Source organism: Neodiprion virginianus, chromosome 7, assembly GCF_021901495.1.
Source record: "Neodiprion virginianus isolate iyNeoVirg1 chromosome 7, iyNeoVirg1.1, whole genome shotgun sequence".
NCBI lineage: Eukaryota > Metazoa > Arthropoda > Insecta > Hymenoptera > Diprionidae > Neodiprion > Neodiprion virginianus.
Window position 1 is genome coordinate 22,329,569 of NC_060883.1, and position 14,231 is coordinate 22,343,799.

Here is a 14,231-nt window from a genome sequence, read left to right on the forward strand (position 1 = left end):
TTGTAAACAAAACACGATCACGAATGACTAACTTCAGAGACGACTTTTAATAATATTCAAATCATAAGGTAAGAAGGTGAAACAATGCACACACGCTTTAATTGAACCAATCAAAGAACATATCCAAGGTAACATCATTTTTGTATGCAAACGACAAATTCAAACGTGAATAACGTAAACGAAATTATCCTCTGTAGGGAATGAAAAAAAAACTTCATATTTTTGTCCTTGAGTGTTTATATTATTATTTACGTGATTTCTGTGACGTCATCTTGGATATGCGTAGACTGAGCGAAAATCGGTTTTCAGTTCCGACACAGCTTATTTCCTTGCATCATGATTCAGATATAAATGTACAACATACCTACGGTACCTGCGGAAATGAAGCCAGAAACGAAATACCTATCATCGAATCATTTCTCCAAGCGATTGCACAGCATTACCAAAATTACAACTGCGAGCATAGTATACCGATAACACTTGCGAGTGGAATTCTTAGATATTTATTTACCTTCGGAGTTTTTTGCTGTCGCAGCATCGCGTTGCTTGCAGCCCGTGAAAATCCATCCTAAAGACAGTCGAACCACCTTCTTTGGTGAATGGCAGAGACCGAATGAATACACCAAGTCCCCCATCTACGTACCGAATGGCTAACGGTATAGTTTGCGGAAAAAATCAACGAGTTGTACGTTGGTTTGTACGACGATTCCAAGTGGCCGTCTAATAGTTGTTTCGGAAGTGAAAAATGCCGATATCAAATAAGAAAATAGAACGTTAATGCACGTTTTACCGTAAAAAATATCGATAATTTAGCATAGTAAGCCCATAAATTCTGTATATAGCATAGCTCGCCTCCTGTTTGGTTAAATTTCTGTGCCCACCGCCCCCTGCCACCCGATCGCAACTATATTCCATTGATTTCTGGTGCTGGCGATTTTTGTGTAAAAGAAATACCTGCAGCTTTGGTATCGCACCGCTGCATACAGGCTGCGACTCGGTTTATGCATATATCCCGTTATCACGTTATCAATTACGTAACAGACTGGAGTAAACATTTGACAGTTTAGCTGGTGCGCGAGAAATCCTAAACGGCGTCTAGTATCCATCAATCAGAAGAAGAAAATGTCGCTGTTCAATAAACCGAAAAGGAACATTCGGCGGCGGCCTTTTAACGAGGATGATGAAGATAACGAAAACCGCATGGATTCAAACGAGGATTCACAATCCTCGAAACTTAAACCCAAGAAGAAGGATAAACCTAAACAAACGCTCCTCAGCTTCGGAGAGGAGCTTGATGAAGGTATGTAACTGATATTCATTTGCTGCCAATTTACAAGATTGTCGTTGGAATACGTGTACAAAATTGTGACGGATGACGCGAGTCGATAAAATGAGACTTAAGTTTTAGCCGATGTCTTAATGTCGCTTAATGTTTCAGCCGACGACGGAGAAGTATTTAAAGTGAAGAAATCGTCAAGAAGCAAAAAGCTGATGAAACAGCTTGACCACGAGCGGAAAAAAAAGAAAGGTGAAGAGAAAATGCAAGTGGACTCTGAGCAAGCGAACATGTCCGTTAAACAGGAAAAAGATTTAGAAATAAAGACAGACGATCTAGTAGTAAGCTATCTCTATGATGTTTTATTATATTATTAGTATCGCTGCAATTTATTCATCTCTATATAATCTCGATTCCTATTCTTAGTTCAATTGTATCTACGGGCTAAGATCTTAACTTAAGTTGCATTCTTAATGCCTTAAGCTCTTAGTCCTGTGGACTACGTAGTCACAATCCATACGACACAATATTGCAACGATTCGAATTGATGTATGGCATAAAACAAATACCCATATTTTTTTTCGTTTGTCTTCTCCACTTTGACACAAGCTAGAATACGCCAATGAATTCATGGACCAGAATTGCTGGAGAATGGCGAAGAAGTTCACCTTCTGACTAACTTCTGTAAAAATCTGTTTGATCTCATTAATCAATTTCGATTCGAACATCTGTTAATGAAGTCGAAGGATAGAAACGATTTCATCTTGCACCAAATAATTGTATAAAAAGTAAAAAAATGTATCCAAGTTTTTTGATCATTCATACGAATCAACTCGTATCCCTCCCGAGCCCTGATTTAGTGCCTTTATTAAATCATCCCTAAATTCCGACCTTTCAAGCATGTACTCTGTAATGTCAGTTCGTAGGATTTATGTAACACCAACTTTAATATCTTTATATTCTTTGTGGTAGGTGAAAATAAAAAATACCAATCCACTGATATTGAATGGAAGAGCTGCCCTCGTCGCTGGCAAAGATGACTATACGTCCGAAGAGGAGGAAGATGATGCGAGTAACCATAAATTTCGAAAAAATACAGACAGAGCTGACACCATGAAGATACTTCTGGAGAGTAAGCAGAGAAAGTCGATTGAGTGCCCGACGCATTGATTCGCTATTCTTTCCTCTCTATAACTATTTTCATTTGTTTTTTAGGTGGATGTATACCCGACGCTGCAATGATTCACGCCGCACGAAAGCGTAGGCAAAAAGCAAGGGAATTAGGGGGCGAATTCATACCTATAGAGGAGCAGAGGTAGATTGTGATGTTCCAGTTTTTGAAAGCTTATTTGTATTCACGAATGAATTTAAACGAAAACTGATATACTTTTGTTTTCCGTAAAGGGAAGAGAAAGGAAAATCCAGACTTGTCAGGGAAGAAGATCATGACAGAAGCGATGATGAAGATTCTCAAGATCGAATCGACATGACAGTAAATACAGACGCACGTGACAAAGAGAAAAGGCGGGAAGCTTTTTTCGCTTCTCAACTTCGAGAGAAATGTTGGTCCCTTTAACTGAATGAATATTTTTACTTATTAAATTTTCCCAGTCGTTCAATTATGCTGATTATTCGAAGGTACAGTTTCAGATAACGAAAGTGAGCATGGTAACGAAGAGGAAGAATGGGAAGCACAACAAATCAGGAAAGGTGTAACCGGAGCTCAGGTAACAATTAATTTAAAAACCGTTTGTTCAGAGATTATTCGTGATAAATCTCATCAATTTTTTCCGAGCACAGCATAACAAAACTTCCATCTTATCATAACTTTGATAGATCGCTGCTGCCCAGCAAGATTCGATGCTTCAACAACAATATTCGATGGGTATAAATGTTGGGCAAATAATTGCGCCAGGATTACCTCTCGAAATGGCGATGATGCCAGCTCCGCCACCTCCGCCTTCCTTACATCCGCCGGATCCCACAAAAGTCGTACCTGTTACCCCGCAAGAAGTTGCCAATAAAATGCGTGGAAGGTAATGACTTCATCATATGATTCAGAGAAATGTGATTGCCTTGTGATTGAAAATCAAAAAAATCCGGAAATTTCTTTTAATCTTATACATTCCAGGCTGGAGAGTCTGCGAGAGGTGTGCAGACGTCATCTTCTAGATAGGGATCGGGTAATCGAGGAATTGATACAAACTCACAAGGAACTGGAGGAAGGTGAAGCACGAGCGCCACAACTTGCACAGCGCTTCAGATATTACCAAGAGTTGCGTGGGTATGTCACTGACTTGGTAGAGTGTCTTGATGAGAAGGTGGGTTCATACGCTGTCACGCTTTTTTTTTTCTTCGAGCAATGGGGTATTACATGCGGTGCCTGTGGTTGGACAGAGACACGTTCTCATAGTAAATTTCATAACTTATTGACACGTGCATTTACTTCTTTCTATCAGCAACAATTTCTGAACTCTGACTTAATTTCGAACGGTTCTAAAATTCACTTTACAAAACAAGAAAGGTATCTTTAAGAAAGAGATGCATCGTTACAATAATTATGATCGACGACTTACACGCTTAATATGAGTAGTGAACTGTCAACCTGCGTTGCCAGGGGTCTGGATCTTCTCTGTATTATGCAAAACGTACTTCTAATTTTTTTCAAATATTTCCCAGAGATTATTGTAAGGAAAATTAATTCTAGATATAAGGGTTGGTAAGTATGTGAACCGTTTTTAAACAAAACCTAACATCTATATTCTTTGTTAGCTGCCTCTGGTGATCGGATTGGAATCACGCTGGTTAGATCTTTATGGAGAACGTTCAGCGGAGCTGATGGAGAGGCGGAGACAAGATACTCGCGATCAAGCCGAAGAGATCACTTCTGCCGCCAGTCAGTTATTTCTTCTTACTGTTTATTCGTTTTTTGAAATTCTACTGACAATTTCTATGCTGACATCAAATAAATTCTACCTATTCGTCATTATTTATTACCCAAAGAAAACTCTATTTTTACGATCATAAAATGTACATTAAACAATTTTTCATTTCCAGGGAGTCAAGGAACTCTCAGAAGAGGCGTTGAAGACGAAACAAGAATCCGACGAGCTACAGAGAGGGAAGGTAGAAGAGCTCGTCGGAGACGAGCTAGAGAATTAGCATCCACCTTGCCGAAACACATTGATGGTATGTCAAGTGATGACGAAGTTACTGAGCAGCAAAATCTTGCATTTAAGCAGGAAAGAGGTGAGTCTAATCTATATTACCAATCACAGTTGTTCGCTTGAAAATATTTTTCCATCATATCCAACTGTTAGAAATCATTTTTATTTACATGATATTTTTTAATTTTTTCAGACGATATCGACAATGAGTGCAGCGATGTATTTTCAGACGTTGTTGATGAATTTTGTACAGTTCGTGGAATTCTATCAAAATTAGAACAATGGCGAGAGACTGACATAGTCGCTTACACCGAAGCTTACGTTCCTCTTTGTATACCCAAGATTATATGTCCAATTATAAGGCTGCAACTTGTTACCTGGAATCCAATCATGGTGAGAGCTTACTTTTAGTTCAGGCCAATTTTTCACAGCCATAACTATTTTGAATATGAGTAAATTTTTTTCCTTTCATTTATTGATTTTCAGGAAAGCGTTGACTTGGAAAGAACAAAGTGGTACAACACGTTGCTCCTCTATGCACTGGACAATAAAGAAACAGAAGACAGTTTGAAAAGTGATCCTGATGTCAGGCTGGTTCCATTTGCAATCGAAAAAATTGTTCTCCCGAAACTTACACGTAAGAATCATTTCTGAATTGTGTAAAAAGTGCTAAATGAAAACGAAATATTCTCTTCGATGTCTTAAATGTATCTAATTGTTTTTACACTTTGACAGTGATTGTCGAAAAAATCTGGGACCCCATGTCGACGTCTCAGACTCTGAGATTAGTAGGCACAGTGAGCCGTTTAATCAGAGATTATCCGAACCTTACCGATCAAAGCAAACCATTACTAACGCTTTTCACAGCCATCTTAGACAAGATGAAACTGGCTGTAGAGAACGATGTATTTATACCAATATTCCCAAAGCAGTAAGTCTGTTTCTTTTTTTTATAGTACAAAAATTAAAGCATTTCTAGCCTGTAGCTTCATACGTCGATTGAAACTAATATTTTTCTGTCATTTCCTACAGGCTTTTAGATACTAAACATCAATTTTTCCAAAGACAATTCTCAATGGCAGTTAAACTGCTCCGCAATTTACTTAGCTGGCAAGGACTGATCGGAGATACTCCGTTGAAAAACTTGGCTCTGGGATCACTGTTGAATCGGTATCTTTTAGCTGGTTTAAGAGTGTCGTCCGCAGTTGATGCTCTTACCAAAGCTAACATGGTAAGATTTCCGGCATCATGTTGAAAAATTTCGCGTTACTCTGGGTAAAACTTACGCCTTTCATTGTACATTTTTTTATTCCATTCCCTGACTTTCTTCCTACAGATAATGAGCACTCTTCCACGGGCTTGGCTACAGGGTGAAACGATAGATCATCTGAAAATGTTTGCCGTTCTCATTCAGCAGCTCAGTGAACAACTGGATCAGGCTAATCCAAGCCATAAGTAAGTTGATATACTCCATTAAATTCTGCTAAAATATACAGATATCTTAATTTTTTTGTGTCAATTGATAGATGAATACCATACCTAGATTAAATAATCACCTGAAAATTATCATAAAGTTAAAATATGATTATAAATTTTTTTACAGTGAGGCGTGGGAATATTCTAAGTCGATCCTGAAAATAATCAAACCTTCATAGCTTAGAGAATTAGAAATCTTTGAAAGTTTCAACCAAGTAATCAACGTTTCATCACATCTCATAGATACATTAATAATTGTAACTGTAATTTTTTATGACAGGATTCAATCTTGAATAGTTATTGTAAGATATTGAATAATAAGAAATTATTCAATCAAACCATGTAATGACCCCCCGCCCATGAAATAACATGAAAAGACACAGTTCTGTATAGACACAGAAACCATGCATAATTGAAATAGCGTAAACGGTTCGAGGTTAATGCAACATAAACGGGAATAACTTCTCCACGTGTTTTGTAAATATTTATAATATTAATACTAATAAAAATGATAAAAATAATAATAATTAACTGATTTGAGAAATGAATATTCGCTCTTCTACAATGATTGATATGCTTAAAATGATACGTAATATAGGTGAAATATCAGGTCCATTACGATATTTGATTATCGATGATGCGAAATTTGTCTAAAATGTCTGGATTTATTTTGTGAAATTAAAACCAGTTTCTTTGTAGTATAGGATTGTCGAACTCTTGCATGTGTGTACACTGACCCACCAGACGAAGACCTAAAAGTATCTATTTTTAAAACTGCACTACTCCTTATCTCTTAAAGAGATAAGAATGCATTTGTATATTTGTATATAGATATACATATCTAGCAGCCAGGTCAGAAATCTAGCCTACTAACACTCTGCTTATTACATAGTAGTGTTAAATGTTATTAAACAGTCTACAGGTAAATTAAGTAATGCTAGTACCAATTTTTTTTTAACTAGCTCCATTGAGAATAATTTATTATAATCATACAAGGAAGTTTATACGAGATGTTGCAGTAGGCAATATTAAGCAATGGATATTTGGCAGTGAATAAATTCAACCGCATTATCCATGATAATGTGCTGTGATAAAAGAGATTTTAGTAACACCCACTACCTCGCCGATCTGTAGTAGCAAAGCTGAAAACTCGCCCTCGTGATGTGTTCACCGTACATACGTTATATTATTATATGATGATACAAACTAAAAGGGAAGCCGGGCGATGTGATTGAGGATAATCTATTTGAGGGGATAACGCATACATTCTCGTCCCTGAATCAAACTTATGCACACAGACATGCAGGGTACAGAGATAGCAGGGCTTAGGGTCATCTCTTCCACGACTTCCATGAAGCCAGTGTGCCGTAGTGTTACTGATCGCTCACATCATGAAGCACCCAGGTACAGCTTTCTGGAATGCTTTCTGAATATAATAGTTTCTTATTTACCGTATTTGTGAATAAGTATTATCGTTTTTACCAAGAATACAAGTTTTTGTACAAGAAGCTATTCCTACCGCACAGTTACACCAAAGCATCAAGGATAAGGTGGTGGTTTTTTTCTATATCGTGATAAATTTACTCTGTTTTCAGATCTTCGTGTGAGAAAATGTTTCAGCCTTTGTTCTCACGGTTTTATTTTGTCAGTGCTAAATGCTCTCTGCGTGACAGGAGCAAGTGAAAAATTATTTATACCGGGCAAAGAATACGTCTACTCTTATGATGCCTCGTCCAGCACTGGTGTTTTTTTACCAGACTCTGCCGAATCCGTCTGGAGCTTTCATGGGAAACTCGTTATTCAGGCCGATCAGGAAGACTCTGTTTTAATGCAGGTTCGCAGAATTATCCATTTTACAACTCCCCGTACCTTCAATTATCATTAATTTCATTGACTCGCACTTGTAGTTGCAATCGTTGAAAACCAGCACATGGAATGGACCGTCAAATCAAGGTACTAGAGAATCAATCGACATTAGCGATGAAGCCCTGGAAATGCTGAATCCTTTTAGGGTGTGGTATCGTCTAGGCCGCGTTGAAAATATAAGTGTGGAAACAGAGCCAGCTTGGGCTACCAATATTAAACAAAGCATAGCGGGTATTCTGCAGTTGGACATTTCTAACATCCACCAAGATCTGACCTCTGCCTTTCACTCCATTGAGGTGAAGTGACAATTTTAATCAAGAGTAATTAGTTTCACACCCCTGGGAATCTGGAGCTTTGGTCTATAGGTATTATTTTTCAGACCAATCACTACGGCGAGTGTAACATCGAGTATGTTGTAATGCCTCAAAGTGCTGATGAGAAATCCATTTTAAAATCTGTCGATCCACGAACCTGCAAAGGGCATGGAATCCGAACTTGGAGCAATGTGCCCGACATGAGCTGCCCTAACAATGACCAAGTAATGACGATAGTCACGATCTAAAGAAAATCCTCATTTCCATTCGTATAAAAAACCAAAACGAAAAGTTTACGCTATTCTTGTTTATTTAGAATCCTGTAATGAAATCCAGCGAGAGATTTTACGAGATGAAAATAACTGACGATGCAGATACTATTGAATTTGTCAACGCAACTGGTGGCATTTTTGTACAACCCTTTCAGAGCCTTGGCGAAGCTCAGTTCCTATATGCAAGGTTTGATATATGAGAAACTAATAGTATTCAAAGCCTTTCTTTCAATCTCGTTATGAATTCGAGTCTATTTCTACCCAAGTTTTTATCAACATGTCGCTCTTCGTATCGGTATTTTATTTTTTCCACATGCAGACAGGTCTTTCGACTTTTATCGATAAATGAAGTAACGGAAGTTATTCCTACAAAGCGTATGAACACCTTTCCTCTGCATCATTATTTACCAGAAGATGATGTATCAATGTTGAGGAATGTGCCTTTAAAATCGGAAATATTAAGACCTGTAAGTACACTGTACATCAGAACAATGAAAAATGATTTATTTATATAAATGGACAAATTGATTAAACGAAAAGACCCAGACTTCGTCAAAAAATGATTGATCGAGTTTGCAGCAATGAATCTCATCTCAAATAGTACAGCAGCAGATGTGAAAGTCCAATATATGCATGATAGGTTTTGATGACTCACGTAACGTTAGATACATATTGAGCTATAAATAGTAGCTTGAAGCTTGATAGCAGTATCAAATAAAGTGTAAAAATCGTAAGGTCATCTTAATATAGCAACCAAGATTTTATTATCATATTTTTCTTCTGTCGTTTAATCTATAATCGATGGGATGCATTAGAATGTGACCGATAAGACGTCGTTAACAGGGCATATCAATATTTGAAATAACAAGTCAAATTGCAGATAGAAAGACTCTTGGAAAAGTTGAGTCAGCGTCTAGAAAACCCAGGGCTCGATGTCGAGGTCGAAAATTTACACAACACAACAATAGCCGACCTTCTGTATTACATGGGGATGCTAGAGCGAATGGACTTGCAGAACTTGCATGACCAAATATCTGGAACGAGCTACAAAGAAGAAACTATAATGTGAGTCGCAGTGGCGTAAAAGGAGAGAGAGAGAGAGAGAAAGACAAGAAAAAAGTATCCATTGACAAACGTTAAAATTATATTTATAGGAACCTCTTTCTCGAAGCACTGCCTCAAGTTGGAAGCAAAGACGCGGCGCTCTTTATCCTAGACTTAATTCAACAGAAGAAAGTTTCGAATATCGTCGCAGTCCAACTTCTAACGTATCTTCCTTTCCACATAAGGAAACCTGACGTAGAATTACTCGTAGATTTACAAGCATTCCTCAATCTGCCCGACAGTATTGCTTCTGAAGTTCAGAATACAGCAATATTGACTTATGGAACCCTTATTTACAAAACTTGCCTATTGTATTGCCCCTACGAAATGCTAGATGACTATGTTCGTCTTTATCTGGACAAGTTTACAGGTACTTTTCGATAATTGCTTATGTGGACTTGTTTTCACCGATACGTCGATACGAAATGATTATTATTTCCAGAGAGCAGACAGTATGAGAAAAAAATGGTCTGGCTTGAGGGTCTGTCCAACATCCAACTAGGCAAAGTGGTTGAGTTTCTTGAGCCCATTGCTCGTGGCGATTCTACAAAGTCTCGACACCTGCGTTTCCTTGCAGCCTGGGCTTCGTTGCCTTCGGCTCCTCTCAGACCCGACGTGGTACATCAGAACAACATGCTTCGTTTTATAACCACTTATTGAAATCTTCTTTGAATACCCACGTTAAACTTTTTCACAGATTCATCCAGTTTACTGGCCAATTTTGGTCAACAGAACGGAACACTTGGAATTAAGAGTCGCAGCAATGACTCTACTAATAGTATCGTCTCCGTCGCTTAGTCGATTGATATCCCTTTACTGGTACATGCAAGGAGAGCCTGATCAACATTTGTACAATTTTTTTTATACAACTTTGAAGTCGATGGAGCAAACCAACTTTCCTTGCTACACTCGCATGTGAGATTGAAATATTTTATAGAGTTTGTTGAAACTCCAACAATTTTACCTTTGTAACAAGCTTGAATTATCAATTTTAGAGGACAGTTCGCTGCGCAATTTACACGTATGCTCCGGAAACCGTCTAATAAGAAACTTCTGGTTACTGGAAACTATGTACTTGATTATCAGGATACTTACAGACACTTTGGATCCATGCTTCAGACTATTATAATTGGAAACCCCGTCTCAAATGTTCCCACCGTAGCGTACGTGACGCTAAATAATCACGGAGCAGGAATTAACTCGAATCAACTTGCAGTGAGTAGATAGTGCGCTCGATTAAATGGATATTGGTTTCGAAGCGTGCGAACGAACGATAATCGTTTTATTTTTCCAGCTGTACATTAAAGCGGACAGCGCGCTGGAAAAGATAGCACCCATTAAGGAATCTGGGGATATAATGGAAGTTTTGAAACAGTTTAAAATCAAAGAAAATCCGGAAAAACCAGTACATGTAGAAATAATTGCACAGATTCAAGGAAAGGCAGTATTGTGCTTACATTTGAACGAAACAAACATCAAGAAAGGCTACAAGTGTGAGTGACGACTGGTGTCACAGATTTATCATAGTAGATTGGTAATGCGGTTACCAGTATAAACTTCGCTCTTTTTTTACAGTTTTAATGGATCTCACAGAATATGCCTACATATTTCAAAATATGGCGTTTCACATCAATCAGCAACGCATCAACGTTCCTCTGACCATGGAATCCGTGCAAGTAACTGATCTCGGAACAAATGCGAGAATTTTCGCAACAGCAACATCCATGTTTTCTATGAGGGGAGATTTTATCTACACACCGCATGGGCGTAACAATCACATCGTACTGCGGTGCGTCGCATTTTATACCTCCCAAACATTTCTATACCAATTGTTGAAAAAGTTGATTGCGTCACTACAAATTTGGGTCAATTTTCCAGCACTTCAACTCACGGGGTCGAAGGTATAGAGAGTTATAATCCACTTACTGACTTGTGGCACGTGGCACAGAGAGCTCGATCCGTTCATGCCTATCTTCCAGTAAATATTACCGTTGGAAAAATGTTCTTCTCTTATATCACTCCTAAAGGTGAGGAAGACCATATCCGAGTGTCTATTCATTATAGGTGGCTAGTGGTGGTAATATTTTTGTATTTTCAGAGCATGTAACCACCGGTATTACAGCTCATGTAAGGACTACAACTAGTATTCGGGGTCCTCTCTTGAATTCTAAGTTGAGTTCTATGTGTTCGAATTGTCAGGCGATCTACACTGCAAGAAATCATCCAAACAGCAATTTGCAGGTAATAGATGAAAATTGTCTTAGTCGATATGGAACTGTTTGGTTTTCTTGTACACATAATTAAGAAGTTGCGATTCATTATCAGGGACTTAAGGCATTCGATCTGACGGCACCGGAACTGGGCAGTCAGTTAAACGTCAAATTATTTGATTGCGATTCTCGAGTTTCACCGCATCGTTTGGTCGACGATATAATGGCATCCCATCGCAGTAACTATCAGTAAGTACATCAGATGCAGTTTTAATAATTCCGACCATTGTAAAGATTCATGAACGAAACTGATTGCATTTCAATTTTAAATAACAGAATATGGCCAGTCCTGAAATCAGGTATTTTGATCTTTCACTTCATGGATTATTTCACGTACGTCCCACCTGGAGGCACCTGTGGAATCGCGGCTCATGCTAAATTATACGATTTACAACCGACCGAGGTGCGAGTTCATTCTACAACCATTTTTAATACTGTACAGCCGAAGAAAATTCCCGTGAATATAAATTTCCTGGTGCTTTCAGGTAAAAGTAGAATACGTAAATGATGTAATTGGCAAACAGAGGCGAATTTCTCTCACTCGAGGACTCATTGGATCAAGAGATTTCTTACAAGAGTGGAAAATCATTATCACTCACGATACTTTGAACTCATTTGCTAATGGAGTTCAAATAAAGGCAACCAGAACTGAACAGGGGCAAAAACCTTGGCTGGTATTTTATAACTTCAGATTCTACATAATATTAAATGGTCAAATTTTTTCAGCCATTACCGACGTTCACGTAATTCTTAAATTGTTTTTCATACCCTTGTGCCTTTTCAGATGCACATCTCTGCAGGAAGTCTCCTTCCATCGACGCCTTCGAGACGCAGTCTACTGAATAATACTCCGAGTGGAATTTCTTCTATGGAATTGAATATGACGTGGGGAACTGGTGATGTAAATGAGGTGAAAAGTAAAGGTTCGTTGTTACAAGTAATATTACGCGGTAAACTTAGCAACGATCAAATAACGGAGAGCAAGTCCAAAGTTTGGCCCTATGAAAAATGTCGGCAAGAATCTTTGGGGAAGAATTTTGTTCCTTATACCGAAGCCTGTTACGAAGCGTCCAGAGAATTGTCCACTTTGAGAGAGTATCATGCTCTGGTTACCTACGAAAATGTAAGTTGAAGGCTGCTGCATTAATCAAACATGATTTCAAATGGTCAGCTTTATTAAATGAGAACCTTACAGCTAACAGGAACCCTCTCAGAAGCCGTTTTGGAGTTACGAACTTTTTATGATCTGATGGACTTTGACAAGAGTAGAGCCGATCTTTCGCAATCGGATAAATTGTTCATAAACGCAATATTCCCAAAGGGATCGAACAGACCGCTATTGTATGTGAACAAGGTGCAGCTTCCGGTATATGAATTAGAAAATCTCAGTATTATAGAGAGTATTTTAATGAGGACAAGATCTCACGAATATTGGGATAATCCTATATCAACAAATTTCTTTAGTAAGTTATTCGTCAATTTATGTATGTATTAAATGATATTGATATGCGTAATTGAGAAAGAAGGGCTTCAACAACATTGTGTCTTAAGGTACTTGTCTGGTGACTGCGACATTTTTGAGAGATACAAATAACGTCTCTGCCCTATTTCCACAAGATGAAGAAACTTTATTACTGGGACATTGCCGCAGCAGTAAACCGACCTTTGCAGTTACGTCAAAGACTGATTCCGCTAATTTAACTTTGACGTTATATGACAGTAGTGATAGAATAAAAATTGTGCCAGAGGGAGGCCATGAAGCCGTTTACAACCACAGTGAGAAATTGCTATTCGAGCGAAACTATGTCTCTACAAATGTGAATGGAAAAGAGTTAGTTTCAAGTTTACCTATTATTTGAAAATAATTCTGAATAATATTAACTAATCGCTATTGATCTTTTATGTGAACAATCTGTATTTTCAGAATAAGAAGCTACATTTTCAACGACATGAACGGAAAAAAGTTAGTTTCGTATATTCAGCCACTAGTAAAATCGAATAATTGCGAGTAACAACAATTAAATCCGCATGTAAATAATTTTCTTTTCAGAATAAGAATGGGTGAGAATATGGTAGAACTCGTATACGTGGACATCGCATTATTTGTGTACTGGACACCGCAGCAAATAGTTTTACTCTACCCCGACTATGTGCAAGAATTTTCGTGCGGTCTTTGCGCAAAACATACAGATGAAACGCGAATACTTGGCTGAAAAGCTGAGATTCCTACAGTGGATATTTACTTCAATGAATAAGGTAGAAATAATTTTGATAACATATTTTTTATGTGAAGAAATTAGATTAGGAAGTAGTATTGATTAAATATTAAACGTTCGTAAATACTTTATACTCCTTATAGGATTTAATATGAAAAAAATCGTGACTGGTTAATGACTAAATTTTAGAAAAGTAACAATATTTATTTTGGCTTTATATTCTACAGTCAAAACTGAAGATAAAATTATTGTTATTATATAATAGTGTAT

General features: G+C 37.7%; 2 protein-coding genes across 4 annotated transcripts; both read left to right on the forward strand.

Annotated features, from left to right (window-relative positions):
* The first annotated feature begins 687 nt into the window (after window positions 1-687).
* On the forward strand, window positions 688-6,622 carry LOC124309542 (PAX3- and PAX7-binding protein 1). 2 transcript variants are annotated; one of them, XM_046773242.1, is made up of 16 exons: window positions 688-1,300; window positions 1,439-1,617; window positions 2,249-2,408; window positions 2,492-2,591; window positions 2,681-2,838; window positions 2,915-3,003; window positions 3,113-3,312; window positions 3,408-3,597; window positions 4,049-4,172; window positions 4,334-4,525; window positions 4,637-4,836; window positions 4,930-5,080; window positions 5,179-5,374; window positions 5,476-5,674; window positions 5,780-5,898; window positions 6,047-6,622. In XM_046773242.1, the coding sequence occupies exons 1-16, from the start codon at window positions 1,123-1,125 to the stop codon at window positions 6,096-6,098; spliced, it is 2,487 nt and encodes an 828-aa protein (XP_046629198.1). In that variant the 5' UTR covers window positions 688-1,122; the 3' UTR covers window positions 6,099-6,622. The 2 variants fall into 2 exon arrangements, with proteins under 2 accessions (XP_046629198.1, XP_046629199.1); XM_046773243.1 differs by having other exon boundaries at window positions 689-1,300; window positions 2,921-3,003.
* Window positions 6,623-7,249: 627 nt separating this feature from the next.
* On the forward strand, window positions 7,250-14,230 carry LOC124309539 (uncharacterized). Of its 2 annotated transcripts, none has more exons than XM_046773238.1 (23): window positions 7,250-7,323; window positions 7,515-7,753; window positions 7,827-8,081; window positions 8,165-8,323; window positions 8,416-8,558; window positions 8,691-8,838; window positions 9,252-9,436; window positions 9,526-9,845; window positions 9,918-10,093; window positions 10,173-10,390; window positions 10,471-10,690; window positions 10,770-10,968; window positions 11,051-11,264; window positions 11,354-11,502; window positions 11,574-11,716; window positions 11,801-11,934; window positions 12,022-12,148; window positions 12,231-12,419; window positions 12,530-12,868; window positions 12,941-13,208; window positions 13,297-13,576; window positions 13,670-13,708; window positions 13,796-14,230. In XM_046773238.1, exons 1-23 carry the CDS (start codon window positions 7,311-7,313, stop codon window positions 13,956-13,958), a joined length of 4,320 nt encoding a protein of 1,439 aa, XP_046629194.1. In that variant the 5' UTR covers window positions 7,250-7,310; the 3' UTR covers window positions 13,959-14,230. The 2 variants fall into 2 exon arrangements, with proteins under 2 accessions (XP_046629194.1, XP_046629195.1); XM_046773239.1 differs by having other exon boundaries at window positions 13,670-13,712; window positions 13,796-13,949.
* Window position 14,231: the final 1 nt, after the last annotated feature.

What these genes read in the sequence shown, in the direction of transcription:
- LOC124309539 (XM_046773238.1), top strand. An exon ending in AATCGGAAATATTAAGACCT is followed by an intron (nt 8,839 to 9,251) that starts GTAAGTACACTG and finishes GTCAAATTGCAG; the next exon opens with ATAGAAAGACTCTTGGAAAA. An exon ending in ACGATTTACAACCGACCGAG is followed by an intron (nt 12,149 to 12,230) that starts GTGCGAGTTCAT and finishes TGGTGCTTTCAG; the next exon opens with GTAAAAGTAGAATACGTAAA.
- LOC124309542 (XM_046773242.1), top strand. Translation starts at nt 1,123, where the DNA reads ATGTCGCTGTTCAATAAACCGAAAAGGAACATTCGGCGGCGGCCTTTT. An exon ending in TTCTCAACTTCGAGAGAAAT is followed by an intron (nt 2,839 to 2,914) that starts GTTGGTCCCTTT and finishes GATTATTCGAAG; the next exon opens with GTACAGTTTCAGATAACGAA. An exon ending in AGAGATCACTTCTGCCGCCA is followed by an intron (nt 4,173 to 4,333) that starts GTCAGTTATTTC and finishes TTTCATTTCCAG; the next exon opens with GGAGTCAAGGAACTCTCAGA.